Raw genomic sequence first — 25,462 nt, 5'->3', positions numbered from 1 at the left:
AGGGGAGGTAATTCTCACTGCAAAATAAGATTAATATTGTTTAACTGATATGTAGCGCAACCATTCATCAGAATATCAGACATGTCCAATTTGTTGGTGAAATGACCAATGAGGGATTAAATGAGCTCATCAAAGAATCCTGTCTCTCTGTCCCCCCTCTTATATGGCTGTTTGGCATGTGGCTCCGTCTCTGACAGAACACAGCTGAGCCTGAGCTTTGTAATGGAGCTGACGGATGAGGAGCGTAACACAAAGACAGCCTTTTGGCTGCTTGTAAATTTGCTGAACTTTTGAGTCCTTCTGGCTGAGGGGACAAGGTTATTTTTTCCTTTTCCTAGAGGAAAGTTTGACCTCTAGTGGACATTTACCATCTTTACAGCCGGATAAGATTTCAGCCCAAATTAATGACATCTCAGGAGGTCAGTTAGTTACACACACGTATCCAAGTCACTTCTTTTTGAGCTTCAGCAAGAACCAAACATAATAGCATGCCAATTATAAAGCATGTCAAATTTCATGCATTTATTCTAGATCATTAAAGACATGTAAGATACAATTTAAGGTATTTAAGGTAAGCTGCAATGAAATACATGTGCAGGCAGTGACAATCAAACTACCTCTGTGATCAATCAGAGCCATGAGAAGGTCTAATTAGGCACAAATACATGTGCCTTAAAATACTAGAACTGACAACACACCTTATGTACATGTATTTAAGGTCAAAACCATTATGACAAAACAAACCCATTAGTAGCATATTTTTAAATGTTTTATATTCAATAAATCAAAACAGCACCTAACCCACTCACCTGGCAGCACCAACCTCTAATAAACTGTAAAAGCCTGCCTTCCCCTTCCTTTTCCTTTTAAAACAAGAGAGACAAAAGCAGTCAAATGGTCATATACATGATTTGAACTAACTGAATAATATGATTAATGCCGATGCTAATTATCTGGCTGGAATTAAAACATTTACAACAGGCCTTAAACACCAGTTTATTATAATTCCATACCTCTACAGTGGTGTGACTTAGCAAGCAGGCTAACCAGTTACATTAGCTAGCTGTCTAGCTAACAGTTTATTAGCTAATGTTATCTAGCATTTGCCATAGTTTTAGATTCATATCTATGTCTGAAAAGATTTGAGTCTATTGTTAGCTTTAACAAAATAGCAAATATTAGTATTTTGGCCGAACCATACCAAAAAATCGCAAAACCACCCACTTTTTTTTTGCATAAACCGAGGGTGGTCGGGCACTCTCGGTCGGGTGTTGCCGCGTGTCAGACTCCGCCCACCCCGGGCTTCACTGCTGTGGCGGAGTGCGAGTGCTCCTCAGACACCCAGCGGTGACAGTTGACACCTGTTAGCTTGACGCTAATTAATGGCTAAATAGTATTATGGGCAGCTTCATGGATTACGCCTACCCAGCTGGAGATGAAAGCGGAGGCAGCTGTGACGAGTGGGATGTTGGGCTTTCGGATAAAAAGACTTCTTACATCAAGGTTACTTTAATTATGTCCTTTTTTATTTATTTCAAACCGGTTTATGCTACTAGCTAAAACTGTGAGACAACGTTAGCTAGCTGCAGCGAAGACAGCTAACTCTAGCTTCAGTTCTATTTTTAGGCAGCTAGAAAGCTAAAACTCCTGTTTATTGCGTGTTTTGTGACGAACGTAGTCTCACAAACAATTTATGGGCAAGTAGATAAATGTATATAACTTAACATGTATAAAAGTGTATAGAAAATGGTGAAGGTAAACTTGAATTAGAGCGCATGTTCAAGTGCATTAGTAACACCCAGAAGTCTTCTTTCGGTCCAAGTGGCTTGATCAAGTCATTCGTTATTGCTTTGAATTTACTAAAAGAATAAACCTTATTTAACTGCAGTATATCAGGTTTCCATTTGACACTTTCTAAACTGCTTCCCCACTTTTGTGAATTATTGCTTTGCTGCTGACTTATCTGCCCATGCTGTGTCCCACTTCAATTCACTATAGTAAATGTTAGTTGATAAACGACAATCTTAGTATGCTTTATTTGGGACACTATTTTCCCAGAATACAATGCACAAGGAAATAGGTGCTGATCAACAGCGCCACAGCTGGAAATAATCAAAGCTAACTGTGCAAGTTGTGTGCAAGTGAGGAGAAAGTCTCAGGAAGTGAAATAAACGTACTAAAAAATATATATGTTGAATATTTGGAAGAAGATTGAAGTTCAGTTGATGTTGTTACACACATGCAGGTTCATTTACCGACTAAAGTAACTAATTTAGAGCTCAGATAGATAGATAGATAGATAGATAGATAGATGTACTTAATTGATCCCAAGCTGGGAAATTACGGTGTAGCAGCAGCATTACACACAGAAGGCAATAACAACACAATGAAATAAGAGGAACAACCTAGACATATCAGTTGATTAATTGGATAGCAGAGAAATAAGCTTCAGATATGTTAAAAATGATAAATTGCTGTCAGTCTTTTCTTTTTTTTCCCTTTTTTTAAGAAAAAAAAATGCCATAAATGGTCGAATGTGAGTGTTGGTTGGCCAGAAAAGTTTTATGAGGACATCACCTTGTCTGCAAAACGATAATGCCTACATTTAATTTATTTATTTCTTCGTAACATTTTAATGAGTACCTTAATCAATATTGAAAAACATGATAATGCTTTTCTGCAGCCCTAAACTGCTTACAATAAAGAAAGTATGAAGATTTATACACAGTACTTATTGTGAAGTGTAGTTTGCAGAATGAAATTGGGACATTGCCAAGGTAAGATAATACTTGATACAGCACAGAATTACCTGCGTTCTCATTTGCATTCACATCATGACTGTCAAATCTACCTGCACCTGACGTCAGGAAATATTTCTGATGATTTTAGGTATAAATTCCCATTTATGATACAATTTTGTTCAGCATAATATTTCTGTATTGCTCAAGCCTCACTCATACACAGTTTTCATCTGCTATTCTTATTTTGGAGCTGCTAGTCTGGATTTTGTTTCTTTTGATTCTCTTTGTCATTTCTCTCTTGGATTGTCTGTTTTTTTGTCCGGGTCTTGTCATAGGATCTGGATGCTGCTGCACCACATACAGAAGATGATGTGTCGATAATGAAAAGAGCCATCAGTAGAGGAGACGTTGAGACAGTTGAACAGCTGTTGGATAATGGCAAGTGCTCTTTGTTTTCCATGTGACACCTAATATAATTTCCCCTTAAAGCAATTATTCACATGTGATCAGTGTTTTCACCATGTCAATGGATTAAAAGATGATGCTAATTTAACTTTTGCTGGAGTCATCAAGCTGAGATGATCAATTCATGACAAGTTTCTACAGTTAAGACACTTTTCTGAATCTGACTTGAAACAGTTCTAAGAAGAAACGGAAAAAAGCTTAAAGTTTAAGCTAAGAATCACTGTTTTTGCAAGAGGCCCGTTGTCATATGAGTGACTTTTTGTATGAAATATAAAGGCCAACATGGTGGATAAGGATATCTGAATGGATGAATTGGTGGAGTGCAGACAAACTTAACAGTCACTGTTAAAATTTACCAACATTTGTCAAGCGGCTGGTAGTGATTTCTCACCCAAATGAAAACAGTTTTGCCAGAAATTGATTTTCAGAAATCAAGTGGGATAGGGAAAACAAAAGACAGGATGTTATTTTGTATGCATATGTATGTGTGTGGGCTGGAGGCCATCAGGCACAGATATGCTCTTCTTGTAATCATTTCATTGCCTGACTTAATTTGATCCTTTTGGTGTGGACAGGCTTGGACGTGGAGACCAGGCTTGGCTTTGAATGGACTCCTCTGATGTGTGCTGTCAATGTGGCAAATTACAAACTGGCCAAATTGCTGTTGGACAGAGGGGCAAGTGCCAACTTCAGTAAAGGTCAGACTCCTATCGATCACTTTGTCTGAGTTGAAGGTTGTCTTATCTAACCAGTCCTCATTTCCACTCGGGTCATGGAGGTATTTAGGAAATCTAGCCTTAAAATGGGGAAAATGTACGTAATATGGAAAGGCTTAAAAATGACCACCTTCATAAACGGTGCATACCTGCAGATGGTTTTCTTTTGTTTGAGTAAAGACGAGCTGTCCATTGCTTTTAGTTGTTAGTTTACTTTGTAGTATAATGGCAGCTGGCACTGTTGACAGCACTTTCATCAACACTTTCCCTGTATGCCATGTTAGGTTGTCAAGGTGTCACTCAGAATTCATTACATTAAGAGGATGAGTGAGATGTGTGTCATAGAGAGAAGTCAGGAACATTAGGCTTATTTCTTACAGCATGTTGATGCACACCCTTTGTTTTTCAGTGTCCCTAAGTGAGCAAGTTAATAAGCTATGACAATGATATGCATGGAGGCAGGATGTTAACAATATTATATTAACAATATTATATTAACAATAAACTTGTTCATGTGTTGGGGTGGTTGTGGAGGTAGAGCAGGTCGTCCGTGGTTTGATACTTAGCTGTATGTTGAAGTGTCCTCAGACAAGATACTGAACCCCTAATTGCTTGTTATTGCTGTTACATCAGTGTGTTAGTGTGTGTGAATAGCAGAACTTGGAAACATCACGGGGGCTTTTGATTTAGCTCTGTATCGCTCCTGATGAGCAGGTAGGCACCTTGCCTGTGCCATTCACAATTAATGTGAATGGTGAATGTGACAAGTGTCATAAAGAGCTTTGAGTGGCCATTAGACTAGAAAAGCACTGTATGAATACAGGTGCATTTACTATTTATTGTCCAAAGTGACACAGCTGCTCAAAAATGCTAAACATCAGAGGACATTTTCCCAAGAAACATCTTTTTCTGGATTATGTCTTTTTTTAAAAGAAAGAGTTTTCTTGTCTGCTCTGTCGGACAACACATAATCGATTCTGTTACATCTCCAATACATCTGTGATAGATGAGCCAATATCAGCTGATCATTGTATCAGTCTAATTCGATCAGGCTCTGTATAAAAAAATAATGTTTTTTTTAACGCAGTCAGTCGATTTAGAGAAGGCAGACCATAAGAGATGCAACTGTAAACAGTCTGTAAATGTAAAATTAAACTTTGAAAAATTGCAAAAGTTGTAAAAGGTTTGAACCTTCTACATTGTTTGTTCCTCTAAAAGCACAGATAAAAGCAGAAGTTATTGAAATTCATTCTATTTTAAATAATAATATTCAAGGGTGGTAGGCAACACTAACCCCTCACCCACCATCTTTCAGAAGAAAAAACTGGGGCGGACTGTTTGATTAGGCAACACCAACACATTGCTGCCTTCCTTCCATGCTTGGATATCAAACAGCCATACCTAATCCTCCCGACAGTCCCTGTTGCGTTGGTGCTGAGCTATCCTTGCCTGTGGCACGTTTTTTCAATTTCCTTACCTGATGCAGCCAAAGACCAGGGGACCAATCCAATACACACTGCACCAGTACGCTTCATCTGACATTACTTAATGGTGATGACGCCAAAGAGGAACTCTTGCAGAAACACACCGCTGATCCTTGGAGTTGTTTTTAGTTTGTGCACACTGCACCCTCATCTCAAAGCAAGAGAAATTGAAGGCATCTGTTGGATCGAGGTCAGTCTGGGTAAAATAAGCGTGGGGGAAGAAATCTTCCATGTTAAAAAGTCTGCAGTTATACACATGTTAAACCATGAATACTGCAGTTACAGATCCCCCAGAAACATTTTGCAGCAAGAGTTGGATTAATAATGCACAACGTCGTATTGGTAGAGACAAAAAATATGGTTGCATGTCAACTCAGTCAGAAGAGGAATGATTCTCTAAGAAGAAATATTCACAAGATTTATGGATTATGACAGTAATCAGCCACACCTGCATTAACACCTCTCCACCTTTTTTTTAATATTACAAAATGAAATAAAAATAGCTTGTAGCTGAACTCACTTTCTGCTGTGTACTTCTGCATTTACAGTGGCTTCATTTAGATTAGTAAGGCAAGGAGGAACGTTTGTATTTTGTAGAAATATAAGTCATTGAGTACAAAACACTGCAAATCGATGATGGATATGTTCCGCAAGTTCTGCATTTATCTGCACATGTATCAGCAATTTGCAGAGTTCGTCTTGGTCCTTCAGGATGAGACTCTTCCTGTGGCTAAAAAGGTAAGGTTTAAATAACTAGTCTGAAATGTTTGATTTCCTGGAGATCATTAGAAACCCTCCTGTAGCTCCTAGATGTCCCCAGACCCACATTTGGAACCACAGTGCAAGTCATGCTGTTGATATCTGATGTCAATTAATTCTCAGTCCAGAATGTCCAGTTTAACTCTGTGTGTGACTGATTTCACATGGCCTCAGCATCTGATGCTTGAGGCAGGTGAAGGAAGCAATTAAACAGAGGGATGACGTGTGGTCACGTCCTGATGCTGTTTGTCAAAGCAGCGAGACTGAGCGGAGGAATGCATGAGTGATTGATAACGGTCGCCATGCTGCTATCATACCCGCTCACCAATTCTCAGGCCCCAGATTTATTTACTCCAGTCCTTTCTAGACGCAAACCAGGCTGTCTGGTTTACACCCACACACACATAATCTAAACACACACACACACACATACACACAATTGCACACAGATATAGAGCTAAACATGCACAGCCGCAAAGACGCAGGAACCCACATACAGATGTAGAGGCCAAGGTATGCATGCACACACACACAAATACACACTTAGATACATACTGTGATACACACAGGTTGGGGACTTGGGCATTGGCGGAACAAAACAGGAATTGAGAGCATTGCCATGGGTCTCAGACCGGTCTTATCAGGATAAGATAAGGAGACAACTCCTCTGAACTCACTCGCTCCCATGAAGGCCGCCACATTTCCTGATGCCAGATAAACGGCTATCCATCTCCATCACCAGGTTAAAGTCCAGATTTTTTTCCTAACCTTATTACAGCACGATGTATGACTTAATGGTGATGGAAAAAAAGCCACTCCTCTTTCCTCGACTGCTTTGTTTACTGATGATTACCAATACTAAGCATGTCATACTTTTATTTCCATGAGGTAAGTACAGTAGTCAAACTACATCATTCTTCAAAACAAACATGAAATTGGACAGTGAATAACAAGGGGAAACAATTTCCGGATGGTTTGTAATTGACCAAATGACATCATCACATTTAATCATCACTTACTATCAACCATTCACTATGGTTATGTTGGTTCCCAGTTTTACTGGTCCGGTCTGGTGTGGAAGCTTAAACCGGTGTGATTAAATGCAAACTGACTGAACCAGTATTTGTCAGGTGTAGATGGAGAGAGCAATCACCATGTGACTAGTTAGCAGGGATAGCAGATTACCTCAGTCCCACAGGCTGCTTCCTCCACAGTGTTTTGTTCTGATGTGCGCAGTGGTGTCAAACTGATCCAGTAAAGGGCTGTGTGGCTGCAGGTTTTCATTCCAACCAAGCAAGAACACACCTGATCCAAATCAGGTGTGTTCTTGCTTGGTTGGAATGAAACACACCTGATTTGGATCAGGTGTGTTCTTGCTTGGTTGGAATGAAAACCTGCAGCCACACAGCCCTTTACTGGATCAGTTTGACACCACTGTGCTAGAGTTTAAAGTCTTACTGAACTCGGCACTCAGAAGAGACTCCTGTTCTCTCTGTTCTTTTCCCTCTCACGTCTCTGTAAAGTTTTGCTTACGATGTAAAGTTTTTTACCAAGTCAATCAACATTACAGAACATAAACTCCTACAATGAAGAAAATCGGCTGTTTAGTCCCAAAAGTGAATCATTTAAATTTTTTCTCTCTTCATAGCCACATAGAATAGTGCTAGCTTGTTAATTTTATGTATTTTTTTTTTATGGAATTTTCATTAATTGATGCTTAACTAAGTGCTGGCTGAATTAAAGACTGAATTTTAATTACGTTTTTTGGTGATGTTCTCGTCCACAGATCATTTGACGGTGCTCATGGCCAGTGTTACAGCTTCTGCAAGAGAAGATAAAATTGCTCGCTGTGTGGAGCTTTTGCTATCCAGAAATGCTGATCCAAACATGGTGGACAGGTGAGGAGGAGGGTCGGTGCAGATGTGACTCAGGCCGAAATGTTTATAGGATTTTCAGCACAATACGCACTGTCACACCCGTATTGATGTAAGCCAAATAAAAACACTGTAGACTTGACTTGAGCAGGGAGAAAACAAGAGAGGTGCTGAATCAAATTTCCTTTGATGGTTCTCGTTATGTTTGGCTGCCATGTGGTAGCATTATGCACCACAGAGCTCCATACAGTTTGTATATATTTGTGTGTTTTGTTTGGAATGTCCTGTTATGGCATGTGCATGTACGGACGGGTATCAGACAGACAGACAAACAAACACACAGAGTGTAAGGGGTGGGCAGGAGGAATTTGGATTTTTTTTTCAAGCTTGCAACCCAGTAAGCATGGTTTTGGTCATTTGTAGGTCAATGGCGGCCTTGGCCTCTAGGTTAAAGAACAAGGATACATTTTTCCAAAACTCCCAATTTTCCTTTAAGGGGCTTTACAATCTGTACAGAATCACAACCCTCTCCATTTCAACACAGCCTGTATCTCATTTAGATATTAAATTAGTTTGACCTTAAATTCTAGCTGTCCTCATTTTAAAGATACAGAATTCATCTGTCTTCAGAAACTAGTTTTTAATAGGATAAAGCACCATACTGTGGCGAGTTTTACTCTGAGGACATGCATTAAGCAGTTAAATGTACTGCAACACTTTCCAGCCTTGGGCATTTGGAAACTTCATTTGGAAAAAAATAAGAACATCTAGGGAAAACGCCCCATGTCAGATCTCTGTGTTTATACGAAATCAAACTCGACATAAAATATCTGCATGACGTAAGTAGTAAATTGAAGAATCCATTCATTCAGTCCACTTGACTTTAGGGCTGGGTATCGATACTTTTGTGATACCTTTTGTGATGCTTTTATGGCACTGACTGAATTGACTATTGAAAAAGTGTCAATAAAAATTTTAATACCTAAAAAGTTGATCACTAGCTTCAGTGAGCCAGTAAGCACACAGCATGCTTGTTGTGCCAAGATCTAATAGTACTGGCGATTGGCTGTCTCGAAGCATGCAGAAAAAACACAAGGTTACACCCAGAGATGGGCACACGTCTATGCTTAATGTAATCTTTTGTCATAACAGATTAAATAAAATTGAATAGAAGAAAGTATTGTTCAAGGTATTGGTATCGAATAATTTTTTAGCGATATAAGCTCACAAAATAGTATAAGTCACACGTGTGTCTCCGTGTTTGGGTGTGTTGCTTAATTGGTAATAAGGAAAGAGTGATGCTCCAGAAATACTTTAAAGACACTGGCAATTAATTTGTGTGACGTACTGATGGTGCCCACTGATGCAGCCAGGTTGACAGATAAACAAGATGTTTCTTTTGCAGTCTGAATATAGTATTTCACTATATGAATTGGTACCTTTTTGATTGGGAAAGTTTGGGATCCATCAGCCCTTGTAGACAGTTGATATAATATCTGGGTTCCCTTTCCTGGTGAGAAAAAGAACATGGAAAAATTCCATCTTGTGAAAAAGAATGAAAGCAAGTCATTCCTGAAACACTTTTACTGTTACCATCTGTGCATTTTTGTCGTGTCAAAGCAAGAGTTTGGCCCCCAGTGGCTTTCTTGTTTAGCTTTCTCTAATCCCCTGCCACTCTGTCATTGCCAGTATGCCATTACATGCACGATACACACCGCCTGAAACCTCCTGTTGACACACATGGACACGCTGTACTGTTAGAAAATTGATTGGTTCCTTCCCAGACAAAATATTTAAAGAAAGGTAACAAGACACAGGAGGATGTAAATGAGGGAAGGTGGTGAGGAGGAGGGGCCAACACTCTCTTAGTATCCAGTACAAAAGCAGAGTATGAGGTTCATGTGGGTGCAGAGGATAAACCTCCTCTTCCTCCTCATCACCTCTTACGTCTGAATATCAAACCAATGATTAGCACCAGCTGTTTGTCCCTCCGTCATAGCATAAACAAGCATAGTCTGTCGTCTCTCAAAGTCCTGCAGGAGCATGATGTGGGGTCCATTGGCTCCATGTGTCCCATATTTTTCACCTTCATTGTACTGATCTTTGTTGAGCATAGTTTCCTTAAGGCTTGAACATGCTTCTAAAGACTGCACGATGTGTCTGTGAATGTGCACAGGAATCATTCAGAGGCATCTTTTTGGCTCCTATACTTTTGATTTTTACATGATGCAAATCATTTTACTTCTTGGCAACAGACTTGCTGATGCATATTGCAAGAGAGGAGTGCATGCCTGGTTTCTTTCTAAGGTCCAGCAGGGTGCTACTTCGCAGGTTTTTAAAGGGATAGTTTGGGTTTTTTGAAGTGGGGTCATATAAAGTACATATCTATAGTCGGTCTGAATTGCCGATAAGCGCAGCATCGGTTTGGAGAAGCAGAGAGCCACTCCAGCCCAGACGCTCTGCTTTGTACTGCAGTGAACGGAGTCCAGATGCAAAGCGAATTTTAACCATCTAAAATAAGGCTCACCTAAAAAAAAATCTGTATCAGTTCAAGTGTACGTTATATAGAGAAAATTCACGCCGCTTTACATCACCGTCAGACCGCCCTTTCTTTTGGCACTACATTTTCTCAGCTGGGTGGTTAAAATTTGCTCTCTGCTTCTCCAAGCAACGGCAATTACGATAGGGAACAGACAGACTATAGATATGTACTTTTTATGACCCCACTTCAAAAAACCCGAACTATCCCTTTAAAAAGATGACACATTTATGAGAAAATGACCCTACTTGTCACTTGATTTATTACCTCAGTAAACATTTTCCTTATGAGTTTATGGTCTCAATTGCCAGCTTCAAGTCCTCTTTATTACAGCATTAATTTTGTAAATTATGGTGCCATTTAGAGTAAAATTGGAAATAAAGCCTGGTATACTTTAGAGCAGTGGTTCCCAGCCTTTTTTCCTTGAAGCCCCCCTTGCCTGTGTCCAAGACAAGCCAGGCCCCCCCAACCCCAAACCGCATACACTAAAAGAATAAAGTGATTAATTACAAACTTTTATAATTTAAATGTGGACCCAAAATATATTTCAATTTGGATTATACAGAGTTTTGATTATTCAGTTGGGTGTGTTATTGGGATTTTATATATTTAAACCTCTGGGGTCCAGGGTATAATTGGCTGTTTTTGACTAATTTTGGTTTTGCCATTACATTTCACTATTTACCTTGCCTTGTTTGGTGTTGTTATTTTCAGTACAACACTAACATGTGTGACTGTACAGTTATTTTTTTGAGCAGGAAAGAGTTAGATTTTTGACTGTGAAAACCACAAATATGTTTAACGAACCATTTTTATAACTTATCCATAAATTTAGCAAACAAACATTTATATTTGCATTATAAGTTTTTGAAATTTACAGTTATATGTAACTACCGGTATTTACATTTAAATGCAGTCAGTGCCTCAGGCTGAGGTCTCCCTCAGCTCCTTCCAGCTCAATGAAGAGCTGCACTGCCTGCTCCACATTCAGCAGTCTCCTCATTGTTTTGACTCATTAAACAAAAAAACTACTCCACTACACCAAACACTACATAACAGACTAACTATACACTCCAAACATGCTAAATGTCACAAATCCCTCAACTCTCAAAACTCGCTATCTCTGTCGTTGTTTCTATCACCGTCACTGTCGCTGTCACTCTTTCGCCGCCGTCCCTCCCAAAACTTCCCCCTGTTCCTTAGCAACCAAATCACGTGCTTTGCCATATAATTTTGTGATTGGTTGGTGTGGTGCCTTTTTCCACCAATAAGAAAGAGTTGGTTTTTTTTGCTTGCAAACACTATTGCTTGCGGACACTTTTGTGAGAAAAGCCTGTTTTTATCGCTTCTTCCTGCACCAAATGCGCAGCAAATATAATTTTGGTAACCTCACAACCTCAGAGCAGTCAAAGTTGTGTGCACCCCCTGTGAGCTCTGGTGCCCTCCCAGGTTGGGAACCACTGCTTTAGAGCATGCCTATCTTGTGATTGACTGGTCACTACCACAATGTGTCCTCAAGTTCTTAGTTGGATCCAATCGAGATATCCTCCCTAGCTTAACATCTGTTACAAGTATGGTCAAAAATATGGTCATCACAAGATGATGAAAGCCGCAATGCCAGATAAATGTAGAGATTCATAGTGAGATGTAGTCATTATAGTTCTTTTTAGGATTTGCTTTGTGGAAGCCACGTTTTTGCCTTGTTACTGTGAGTCAGGTATTTCTGGAAGTCATTCTTCTTACTGTCCTGATGCCAGGAACAAAGTTCATTCTGAATTGTCTGCGTATAGATCAGTCGTATGTTGGGGACTGGCCAGATCTCACAGTCTGAAGGACACACACACATAAAACACACTGGAACAGTCTGTGAGTGACCTTGGTACCTGTCTCACTACAAAACCAGCCTTGAGGAAAATACAGTAGCACAGGATGTTAAAGCAGAAATGAATGAAGCTACAAATAGCGTGGAACTGACTGATTGTTTGGCCTAGAGGAATGTGAGTAAAGAAGTTGTCGTACAAGCCATTTGTTTGCGTTTACATAGATCATTAACTTTTGATTTCTTGGAACTTGTTAAAGGTTGACTAGCTGTGCTTACTGCTGGGCATTACTCACAGATTCACACCTGTTTGACAAATATCACCTCTGTCTGGGAGCATTTTCAGTTCAAGATTATTTACTGGTACAAAAATCAATATTTTATTGCCAACATATCAAAGCGGGTGACATCAGTACATCTCAACTCAGAGTGACAAAGCAAAAAAAGGCACTGGCATTTATGCCTGGCTTCTAGGCTTTTCACGATTATTTAATGGAGCTGGAAAAATATGCATTTTGTGAGGTTAAAAAAATAAATGAAATGCATTTTTTTTTAAAAAGGAAACTTTTTTTCTTCAAATGTTTAGAAGAAATTGAAGTAGATAACCCTTTTACTGCAGCAGAAATGATTACCTTGGATTTCATAGTTGTCAGTCAAGTTGAGAGTGATGGGTTACCCTTTTGTTTACATGTGAATTATGGATTGTATCTTTAATTGCCAGTTCTTTCCCTCTGTGCTGTGTTGCTGTCTCACACATCTCTCTAACATGCACACAGTTTCCTGTTAAAGTATTGAGTGAAGTGATGAATTGCCGCTGGACTTTCCCAACTCTAGATGGATGTATTTTTCTCACGCACTGTGTTTGCGTCAGTGGTGCTAAGATGAAGAACAACACAGGTAAATTATATGCAGCACTTGTTCTGATAAAAGCTAACACATGAATTCTACAGAGCAATGACTAGTCAGAGAGGTCAAAAAAATTTTCACAATAGCAATTGTTGGCTGTTGAAAGGACACATAATGAAACATTTATGTGTGGTTACAGGATGCCACTGACCTAAACACCATCACAGAGTATCCTATTTTTAGCAATGGATACAATGGCACTTGTGGTTATGTTAACAGAAAAAAATGGGAATGGCGACATTTACCAAGAAGAGATCCAAAATCAGAGACGTGCCAGCAGCAACAACAGACCGAGTACTCTGACTTCATGGCACATGCACTGTCTGATGGCAGTTCCCCAACAGGACAATGCAACCTTATGCAAAAACTGCTCAGAAATGGCCTGAGAAACATGACAAAGAGCTCAAGGCATCAACTTACCTTGTTTCAGCGTGTCCCACGCCTGCCCGACTAGATTAGAGCTGGGCTGTTTGGTGGCCAGTTCAAAGCCTGGAGTGCGTTATCATATTCCTCGAGTCATTCCTGGTTAGAAAATACAAAAGATAAAAAAATTATTAATCACAATTCCCTCAAGCTCTGGGTGATGTGATAAAAAATTCCTGGTTGACAAAACAAGTCCATACAGTCCAAAACCTGAAGATAATTAGTTTACTGTGATGTAAGACAAAGAAAGGTAACCATTCTCCTTGTTGGACAAGATAGAAGAAAGATTATATTTAAACAATCACTCAATTATTAAATAAATCAAGAATAACTTTTCTCTAGATCGACCACATGATTTTTTTTGTTATTCGTTGCAGCTCTACTTGAAGCTTCTAACCGTTTTTAGAGCATCATTTCAAGCCTACAGATGGCATCAAATACTCAAAATGCTTTCCATTAACAGTCTGCAGTCAAAATATGTGAGTGCATTAAGTTTAGACCAGAAGGAAGAATTTTCTGCATTCAAGTTCTGATGCTTTGTATTGTGGCCTGTCATAGTGAATGAACTTGTGCTTTTGTATGCTGGTGGTGTCAAAGTAAATAACTAACTATTACTACCTTTTAATCTGTTGTCTGCTTCCCCCTAGTGGTTTCTCTGCACCCTCACCATCACTCTTGTCTTCTTTGATCACCTCTCCTCTGATGTAATCTTTTCACTATTAATCTATTTGTTTTACCTTTTTTTCTGTTCTTTAAAATACCTATAAATATACTATGTGGTCTACAGTCTTCTCGCCCCTTTCCTCTACTCTACCATATTGTCAACCCTCTACTCCTTTTATTTCCTTGGCTCATTATTTTTCTCATTCCTACAGTTAACTCTTCTGTTTTGTTTTCTCTTCATTCGCTTCTCTTTTGTTGTCTGTTATCTTCATTTTGTCTGTGCTTTTTTGTTGATTGTCCTTTACAGGTCTCAAATGACCTGCTTGATGCTGGCAGCAAGGGACGGCTACAGTAAAGTCATCAACCTGCTGGTCTCTCATGGAGCAGAAATAAATACCCAGGATTGCAATGGATATACGGTGTGTCACAGTTGATGTTTTTATGTCATAGCAAGTCCCATCAGTCAAGATCATGTTGTAGCACAGAAGTCACAAAGTACAATTTTTTTTGAAACATTTAGATGACCTCTTTTATATTCGACTTTGTATATGATGAGTAGGACTGATATTTTCTCTCAGGCTTTGTCTATAGCAGTGCAGTATGGCAGAGAGGAGGCAGTGCTAAAGCTCCTTCAGCTCGGAGCAGACAAAACCATAAGGACCAAGAAAGGCAAGAGCCCTGCTGACCTGTCTGTAATCTTCAAACACACACAGGTACCTTGAGTTCTCTTTATGATGTATTTCAGACCCTGCGTACATGCAGTTTCGTATTTTTTGTTAAATTTATTCAATAAAAAGATGAATTTTGCAATGAAGCTTACTAAGTTAAAAATGAATTCATACTTTATTTGAGTAAGAAATGTTGTGGCCATTTAAGGTATTTTTCAGTTACAAGAATCTTCGCCCATTTTGACATTAGTGTCTGTTGTTGTTCCTTGTGTTCTGTTCATAGATAGGCAGGATCTTGGCCTCTTCATCACACATCTCAACTGCCAAAGCCTTCAACTCCATGGAGGAGACCCTCACTAAGTTCTTCAAGACAAACTCTGAACCACCATCATCGAAGGAATGGTGAGGGGCGCCGTTTAGCTCAGTAGGTAGAGCAGGTGTCGCATGTACAGAGGCTTTGCCCTCGCTGCAGCGGCCCCGGGTTTGAGTCCTAGCCTGGGGCCCTTTTTGCTGCGTGTCACTCCCCCTCTCAACCTTTTTTCTGTTATGTCTTCCACTGTTGTGTCAATAATGCCAAAAGGCCAAAAAAATATACTTAAAGGAGTCATCACCCGGAAATCGCAATTTCTCTTGTTAAATCATGCATATTGGTGTTGGACCTCTGTTGAAACTTGCCTGAAAAGCTGGAGTTTGAAAGTGGCTAATTTTTTTTCGCTTTGGCTCTTTTTCCGAACAGGAATAGCGCACAGTAGTGCGCGTTCCTAAAGCACGAGATTTTGACTCTGCTCCTGTGGGGACGTTACCACAGGAGGCTACTTGTATAAGCTCGCATAAGCATCGGCTCACAGCCGTCCTCAGCCAGAATTTCTGAGTGAGCACGCCGAATCTGCCTATTTCTCTGTCATTTTCACGCCATACATCGTGACCGCCAGCATTAAAACTCAGGTCTTACATGTAAAACACGAGTGTGAAAAGTAAGAAGAAGGAAAAAAAAAAAAATTACCATTCAGAGACATCCTGCTGTAAACGTGTCTCTTCACCGTCTCTGCCTCTTCACTCTCCCGTTCGGTTTCTGACTCCGGCTCGTACATGAATGCCTGAATTCCGTAAGGTTCGTCATTTAGTGTGTGCGCCATGACAGGGGGCTGTTTATGTTTTGGAGTCTGTGTGTGCATGCAGGCTCGCCCCCCATTCCAGCTCTGTCCTTCCTGCGGCCAATCAACGCACGCCTCATTACATATTAATACAATGCACATCCGGACCGGTCAAAACCTTGCGCATAATCTCGCTTTAGAAAGTCGCGGTATGAAAAAGTGTCAGAACAAGCTCTATGTTTGATTTTTTTGATTTATTTTTTTTTCTAATATGTTTTAAGAATTGATCCAAAACGATCCAAGAGGGACTGGATATGTAAAAAACCAGGTGATGACTCCTTTAAAAAGGAAAGGTGAGATGGCCTGAGACTTGTTTTAATCATTATTTTTGATATGAAGAAATCAGTTTTTCACACACAGTTTTTTAAGAAATTTAAGAAGTGCACATCCTGGTCATAGTTCAGTTTTAAATTCCTCCCCTCAGCACCGGAGCTGAGAGCAGCACAGCAAAGAAGTTGCACTGATCTCTGTCATGCTGCTGCCTGTTTCCACTACAGCTTCTTTGGTAGTCGTGGGACACCCTAGTTGATCAATAGACAAAAGACACAAACTTTAGATGTCTATTTAATGTTTTAAATGCTGATTCATTACATTTAATAAACCTTGTATAATAATTTTCACACATAGGCTGATTATTGCCGTCTGTCACTGTCTGTTTGAACCCAGATTTTGCGTAATTTAAGCGTAATCTGAGAATATTGAGAATAATAACACCAAGAATAACGTGTAAGCAAATTCAAACAGCTTGTCGCCCTCTGTTGGATGTTGTGTGAATCGGTGCCTGTGCAGCAGGTGTTGTTGAACCATTGTTCATCCAGACATAAACAATAATAAACCTCTTGCATGAGTATTTAGTCCACTCAGACACAGCTGGGAAATTATCATCAGCCAAAAAACAAATTGTAGTCTAGCATGTCTGACACACCAGGCATTACAGCTTGTAAACATTTTATCTGACCTGAGATAAATACAGCTAAAAAGACATTAAAAAACAAGTAACAAGCTCTTCATGTCAACAGTCAAACTGAAGCTGCGTATACACTGTGGTTACTCTGATGTGTTTGAACTCAGTGACACTTCAGTTGCACCCACTTGATCCTCAAATAGAGAAGTGTTTCCTTTTGTTTTGCCGTATCTACAGGGAGGCCAAAGGTTTAATTCAGAAACACTCGCCTGTAGAAGGTGTACTTAATTGCTCAAAGACAGTTAAGTAGGGTAGATTGTTGTTGCTGCTGCGAGGTCTTGAACCAAACCTTGCACTGAAAATGATCTGCCTTTTTTCTTTTTTTTATCAAACCTGTGCTACTCAGGAAGCCTCTGTTCATACAATTTAGGCAGATCTAGTCCCAGCTGGTTCAGACTTGGTATCATAATGTTGGATAAGTCAATAGTGAAGGTGAACTCTCTGCCCTCCTCAGTGTAACCAAGCTTGATGAACTTGAGCTCCTCCTGCACGGCCTCGATCTTGGCTACCTCAATGATATCATGATTGTAAGTACTGATTACATGCCCAAATAAAATTACAATGTATTTTTTCCTAAGATATGTATATTTTTTTCTTTCTATGTGAGTGATTTCTGTTCTCTTATCTCACTGATGCCAAGATGGTGAGCTGAGATAACCTGCTGTTACACTCTGTAGTAGATCCATGGGTGAAATACAGTAATCTCAAATGTGACTAGCACAGCTGCAACATTAACAGAATGACATTTACATGCTTGGGAACATGTCATGAGATGGCGAGTTTACATACCTTACTTGGTGCTTCATAATGGGTCTAGTGTACTAGATTGTCTTGGCCCGAATTATAATTGAAAGGGTCAGCTCACGTTTTAGACCCCATTTGATGTATGAGGTCTGTTTGATGGGTGCAGTTAGATTGTGTCACCATATGGCAAAGCCTCATGCAGGTACATCTACAGCTGCTCCTGATAACACAATCTTAGACAGAAGTTTTGATTTGGTAAATGCTGAGTGATGTTTTCTTCTCCTTTTTTTTTCCACATACACATGTGCACAGGAAAATGAAATCACCTGGAGCTACCTGTTGACCATGGAGAAGGAGGACCTGGAGAAGGTAGAGGATCACCGCAACATCTGTTTGTCTGTCAGCTCTTTTGCATGCTGCCAGCCTTCAGGGTGACCCAGAAAGAGAATAGGGTAGCGGCTGTTTAAGGCCATAAGAGTAGAAAAAAGGTGGTGAGAGATTTGAATTTGGTACCCTGTGTTCGCAGTGTGTTCTTGGATTATTCCTTAATTCAGTGGTTCTCAACCCGGGGTACGGGGCCCCCCCAGGGGGGCACCAGAGATCACAGGGGGTGCGCACAACTTTGTCTGCTCTGAGGTTGTGAGGTTACCAAAATTATATTTGTGCACATTAAATATTAAATATTATTATTAAATTAAATATTACATTAAACCTTTTTTCCTTGAAGCCCCCCCTTGCCTGTGTCCAAGTCAAGATAGGCCCTCCTAACCCCAACCTGCATACACTAAAAGAATAAAGTGATTAATTACAAACTTTTATTTGCAAAAATAAACAACAGTTTGCTCTCATTCTCCTTATTTTACAATGTATATCGATCCTCATAGGGGTGTTGGTGATAAATAGCTCAATGAATTTAAATGTAGACCAAAAATATGTTTCAGTTTGGATTATACAGAGTTTTGATTATCCAGTTGGGTGTGTTATCGGGATTTTATATATATATATAACCCTAATTTGTTATATGTATTTTATATCTTTATATGGGTGTCGGGTTATTCTTTCTTGATCCTGTATATGTGTGTAACAGTGCTATGTGTGACATGGAGCTTCAATTTCCCTGAGGGAACCTCACAAAAGGATTAATAAAGTTGTCTAAGTCTACAGTATGTGTCCAGCATACTGTACTCCCTTAATGGTAGCTTGCTACCATTGCTAATACTAACATATAACAAGGGAAGAGATTTGAATCAACAAGAAAGACCAATAGTTTTTTTCCATTTGTCAGATTGGTATCACAGACCCGGTCGTCCAGCAGAAGGTGCTGAGTGCTCTGCAGCAGATGCATCTCGACAAAGTGGACCTGGACACAATCGGCAAACTGGAAGCTGTGGACAGTGGGTAGGTTACCACATCTTAATGCCCAGCAGGCCTGTGGATCTTAAATTATGTGTCCAAGGCTCTCAAAGCATTCAAGGGAAAACTGAGTTAGTTTGAGACTTCTCAGGAAGGCAGTATTATAAGATTAGAATGACTAATAATCTGATCAGAGGCCTAATTCACTTCACATTAACTTTCCTATCGAAAGTACTGTGCAAATACCACACAAACTCTTGTAGATTGTGTAATCTGACAGCAAACCTGTCAGAAGGTGTTCAGGAATTAGAGTCTTAGAATATTTTTTGTGTTTGTTTCAGTCTTGTAGAAATGTCTGATAAGCTCTACAAACGCTGCTCTATGCCAGAAACAAAGTTGACTGTAGTAGCAATAATTTAAACACTTGTCAGAAACACACCTTAACCCCAAACACACACACACACACACACACACACACACATCCAGCCCTCCTCCATCTCCTCGTAATGCTCCGTCTGTCCTCCTCCACTGGAAGTCGTCCATCAGCCCATGAGCATCTCACTGTCCTACCTTTGTATCCCCCTCCCCCCCATCTCCATAACCGAGTCCTGAGCCAGGCCCTAATGGTTTAAGCGAAGCTGTAATGATTTGTAAGGTGAGAGGCGATGGGAGGTTGCAATGAGCAAAAGAGAACCAGCGGCAGGGGCCAACAGAGCAATCGCACCACACCCCATCACTTCATGAATCCTCAGCAGAACTGGGCTACAGCAGCTTCACCTGCCCTTGCCTGCCGGATGAGGCACAGTCCAATAGAGAGAGGCGAAGGTTAATGAGAGGGATGGAAGGCTTGATCAGGGCCAGACCTCCTTCAGAGCTCTTTAGGATACTTCACACAAAAATGAAAAACACTTTAGAGTTAGAAAATGTCCTTGGCATGTCTACGGCTGGTGGAGTGACAGGTAAAAAAGTTATGCCTGTACTAATTGTATTTTACTTTAATGAAACATACATCCATGTTTGTGCCAGGGAAAATGTGTGCAATGAAAGTAAATTTGCATCACTCTCCTCATCAGCTACTATTGAGCAAGGGTGCTTAATGCTGCTGAAACAGATAGTCAATTGACTTTCCCTGGATAGATTAAGCTCACAACACACTGGGACACATACATCCTCTATCAGAATTCCCACATAACATAACGTCCTTTCCATCTACAAACCCTTCAACAATCTTCGAATCAACAATGGGGGCCCATCATCACTCTTTGCTCCCTAGATAAACTAACAGGCGGGAGAAGGGAGGTGAAGGTGCAGCACAGGCTGACTGACAGTGTTTACTCGCCCCTCTGACAGAGTGTGAGGAGGGCCGGGACGGCTGGTTGGCCAGTCCCCTCACCAAGGGAAATGTACCATTAAGATAAGAGCTATCAATATCCCACAGGACCAGGGGATGGGAAGATAGAGACAGAGGTTGATGAATATAAATAACTAATCATTTAAGGTGGATGTTTTCAGGGAGGAATGACAGCATGGGTTAGCATGAGGAGGAGGTGGGGAGAGGGCTTGGCCACCTGCTCAGTTTTCTATAGAGTTTGGCGAGGTGGTCTCGAGGATGCATGGAGAATGTTAACACAAAGTTTGTTCCTAACTATCAATCTGTCTGCCCTGTCCTTGCTGGGCATCTTCAGCAGGCCTTGCCTTGTTTTGTTTTTTTTATGTGGCCACCTCCTTTCAGCTCACGTTATAAGGAAGGTAATGCTACTGACCTCAGTATTAAAGCTCCAACAAAAAACTTAGTGAGCTATGCATCCAGTTTTGCAAATTGCGGTGTATTTTTGCACACTGAGATAGTTTTTTACATTATAATTTATTTTAAAACCTGAAATTACTGAATTTTTTGTTTAATTTACCAAACCTTGGTGCTCCTATTAATTATTATATCCACTGTCAATTAATCTGTGGATTTTTTTTAGATTTGTTTAAATCAATTATTTATTATCAGAAATCAGGAAATTGTGAAAATGCCCATTACAAGGTCAGAGAGCCCAAGGTGTCACCTTCAAATGACTTGTTTTGCTTGACTCAGTAATATGAAACACAACAATACTTATCAACAATGATATAAAACACAAAAAACAGAACGTCATCACATTTGAGAATCAGAAATCAGAAAAAAATGATTTTGAGAAGAAATTAACGATACATTAACTAATACTCACTTTGTACTGTAACTATGAACGAAAAATTGCAGGTATTCAAATATTGTGTGTATTTTGCAGGAGTGAGGAGCTGCATAACTACCTGATAAGTGTGAAGCAGCAGTGCTGCTACCTGACGGAGACGATTCAGGATGTCATCAGCCGTTTTCCCCGCCAAGCCTCTCAGGTACATGTCATCTATAGAGGTGCTCTCGTTTAGGGTTCACCTGTCAGGTGTTGATGCATTTGCCGCCAGTTCGTACTACTGAACCGTGTGGCCATTTCATCAGCAGAACCACTTGTGATGTAATACATCGGTCAAATTAGTTATACTATACAATGAGATTTAGTAACAATGTTTCAGGAGTAAAGTAAGTATAATTCATGGAGTGGAGCACGAGCAATAGTCTGAAATTATTTACCCTCTTTCATCGTTTGCAAAGTGAAGGCTGTATACCAGCAGTGTCCTGTGTCCTTTCCTTTCGCCTGACAGCAACGTTGACCGGTACCTTAATGCTTTCTCTCTCTGCTAATGTCTTTTAATCTCACCTGCAATGCAGCTCAATTTAGAAACTAGAACTTGGTCTGTGTCTCTGTGGTCCACCATGTAGCTTGTCTTCTCGCTGGACCCGAAGAAGGAGGCCCAGGCCGTTTGCAACCAGCTGGTCATCCAGACCAAGGACCTGCAGAAGGAAGTCACCTGCCTCCACAATCTGCTGTGCCAGGTCAACACATACACACACTTATTGAGCTCATCCTTCTGTTTTATTTTAAATTTTAAGATGATATCTGTAAAATTTAACCTATTGAATGAAATGGCTATAGTACTAAAAACACCATGTTTGAGTTTCCTTCCTGGAGAGACTATGGGAAATTGAAGATACTTTATATCAGTAAAGTTACAGCTTGTTAAATGATCCTATACTGTCATTTATTTTGCATCTGCCGACCCTGATGTTGATATATATCTGTGATAATCTACAGCTGCTGATGGTATCATTCGGTTTTAAACACTTTCATACTTTGTTAAAGTCAATCTAAATTCCATTCTCTGTTGACTGTTGTAAGAGCTTTCCTCTTACTACTGAGGATTAAAGCAACATGAACAGCGGTGTGTGTGTGTGTGTGTGTGTGTGTGTGTGTGTGTGTGTGTGTGTGTGCGTGTGTGTGTTAGATGTTGGTGTGAATGAATTCTGGCGAGCTCCAACAGGTATGTGCGGGAGTGCTTACATGTGTGCACCTGACTGTGTGTGTGTGCGTTTGCATTTGTATTCCAAGAGGAGAGAGTCGTTCCTGACAGGGCAGAATCCTCACAGCCCATAAGTCAGCACCGCTGTGACATCGACCTGTCAGCACACAGACGATGAGGCGGAGGGATGAGGGGGCTGATGGGGAAGGCAAGGGTGGGGGCAGAGGGAAGCGAGGAGAGGACGCAGGTTGGCGGGGTGAGGGAGTTTAAGGGGGGAGAAAGGAGATGGGTAGAGGCGGGGGTACGGGAGGAGCGAAGGAGGTGTGTAAGCAGCCGATGGAGGTGAGTATGTTTATAGTGTAGGTAGATATTTGTGTGTGTGTGTGTGTGTGTGTTGGTATGGTTGGGTTGGGTGTTGGTTGGGGGTTCCACAGTCGTGTCAGACAAGAATTTGACGGCCAATGGAGCCCATTTGGACTCACTGGCTCCCAGCCCAGAGAGGAAGGGTCCAACGCACACCATAAACACTCACAGAAAATATAACCTTATCTCTGGAAACCTGTCTGCAGAAACACACACACACTCCTGAATCACAAACACTCTATCACTGCATCAGCTGGAGCTCTCACGCTTCAAGCTGTGACACACACACTTTAGTTGATTTTGATGCTTTTAACCTCTAAACCAAACCTGTTTTGTTGCAGTAACCTAAAGAAAATGATATATAGTCAAATCTAAAACAGAATGGGTAATGTGGATGTAACGGGTACTGCTGTGTGAGGTGGATACTTCAGTTCTTGAAAGCAGCCGTCGTTGGTGCATTGCTGCAAATTTCAGTGTGATCGTTATTTTTCAGTTGGATATAAAGCATCCCAAAAAAGCACATGCTGAAAAATGTGTTCCATTTCCAAAAATTCCAGCACTTCTCGAAGTAACCGCTGAAATCAGAGGCATTGGTTAACAACACATCAACCATTTGCAGAGATATTGTAGTCATTTAGTGGATTAGGAGACACTTAGATTTCACTGACGCTTCATAACTGGTCAGACATGGAAGTAGTGTATTAAACTGGGTTTGGAACATTCTCATAATATGGATCAACAGCAGAGATGTTCATCTAAAATAAGAAAAATACTTTGTAATAGTGGAGGACTAACACCTTCCTGGCACATACTACAAGAATTTCCTTGCTGGTGATGTCAGAATTCAGGAATTGTAGAAATCTGGGTTCATGGCCAAACCGCAAGTTCCAAAGTCAGATTTACCAGAAGAAAGCTGAACTTGAACTTGTTCTATCTTCAAACTCTCTCACATGACAGGGATTCAGTGTGACACAGTGTCAACCTCTGACTTGAGACTATGAGCAGCATTATTCCTCTGTGACTTAACCATGACCAAGACCCGAATCTGCTCTTGGCTGATGAATCCTCGAGGATTTGGTGCAGGAAGTCTTAGTGACTCAGGTTTGCGAGTCATGCTGTGGTAGTGCAATGGGACCAGACGTGCCCTCATCCACCAAATGAGCTTGTCACTGTTTGATTCCCACCCAGTAGTACCTTAGCCCATATTTCCCACCCAGTTGAGGTTAAGCTAGCCTGAAACTGTCTAACCAGCCAACTGCTGTAATACAGACTGGATTAAGTTAAAATGACCTGCAATCCTTCTACATCCTCCACGAGGTCACGGTGCTCTAACCACAAGACTGTGCGTGTGTGTGTTTCCGCGTTCATTTGTGTGTGTTTCTCATGTGAAACTCTCTTTCTCCTCCCTCAGATGGATGAGACCGGAGATTCCTGTCAGCCTCCTCAACCTGGTTCCCACGGCAACTGGAGGATGCGGCCCTTGACCAGAGTTGCACTTGGAGTCACCTTCCTGTTGCTCCTCTACAAAGCTGCCAGTGGCAAGGTTTACCTGCAGATGTACAGGAATGTCTGTTAACACCAGATGGTTTTGTCAGTTGGTTAATAAGCTCATCATAATATTTAGTTTTTGATGGCTGAAGGACTGATATGTTTAAGGATAATGTTTGATAAGACAAGTCGTTTTTATTTTTGCTGCTGTAACGCTTAGTTTCCACTTTGGTCTGACTTGTCTTTGAGTTAAGTTCTCAATTCTTTAAATAATTTTTTAGGTTTTAAGGGTTTAAGTAAAAATTTAAGATTTCTTATGAGGAACAGTTTGTTGCATGTTCAAATTCAGATTGGAATCAGAAAGTTATTTTGTGTTTTCAGTTTCTGCAATATAAATCTAACGCGATTAAAAAATTAAATTCCTGATCTAAATAATGAAGCAGTGGAGTTTCAAAAACACAGACTTGACATCAGGGGAATCAGCTCACCTGGCTCTCTCTGAACTTCAGAAGAGCATTAAAATGCGAACCATCGCCTCTAAAGCTCACTTTTTAACACTGTCACCCGTTTGTTCATTTCAGCTCAGTTCAATTAAACTTTATTACAAACTCAGAGTCCAGGTGAAAGACAGGGCATTCCTTAGAATAAATTACGTACAAAGTCACAATGAAAGATCTTGTTTAATTGTACATTTTTTGCAATGATCCCTTAAATGTGGTTATCAAACACTTGAATGACATCAGTGCACTGAGATTGAAAACTTGCCTGGGAATTTAATTATTATAAATTGTCTAAACCCTCTTTTTCTGCATTATAATCTCTATAATGCATATCTAGCTACAAATACACTGATACCAATATCTCTTTGATAGGAAAATATCTGCCCACTGGCTCTAATAATGAGGTCTCCCAGCAAACAGTCATTACATTACATTTCATTTGAGGTATGTATGAA

At 40.3% G+C, this 25,462-nt stretch overlaps 1 protein-coding gene across 1 annotated transcript; it reads left to right on the top strand.

Annotated features, from left to right (window-relative positions):
* The first annotated feature begins 1,289 nt into the window (after positions 1-1,289).
* On the top strand, positions 1,290-25,179 carry asz1 (ankyrin repeat, SAM and basic leucine zipper domain containing 1). The gene is made up of 13 exons (XM_030425661.1): positions 1,290-1,503; positions 3,077-3,179; positions 3,782-3,904; positions 7,952-8,063; positions 14,697-14,808; positions 14,968-15,102; positions 15,341-15,459; positions 17,630-17,702; positions 18,232-18,288; positions 19,205-19,317; positions 21,549-21,654; positions 22,079-22,192; positions 24,431-25,179. Exons 1-13 carry the CDS (start codon positions 1,399-1,401, stop codon positions 24,593-24,595), a joined length of 1,437 nt encoding a protein of 478 aa, XP_030281521.1. The 5' UTR covers positions 1,290-1,398; the 3' UTR covers positions 24,596-25,179.
* Positions 25,180-25,462: the final 283 nt, after the last annotated feature.

This window comes from Sparus aurata, chromosome 8, assembly GCF_900880675.1.
Source record: "Sparus aurata chromosome 8, fSpaAur1.1, whole genome shotgun sequence".
NCBI classification, from domain to species: Eukaryota; Metazoa; Chordata; class Actinopteri; order Spariformes; family Sparidae; genus Sparus; species Sparus aurata.
Note: the sequence above shows the minus strand (reverse complement) of the source record. Positions and strands in the feature narration are given on the sequence as shown.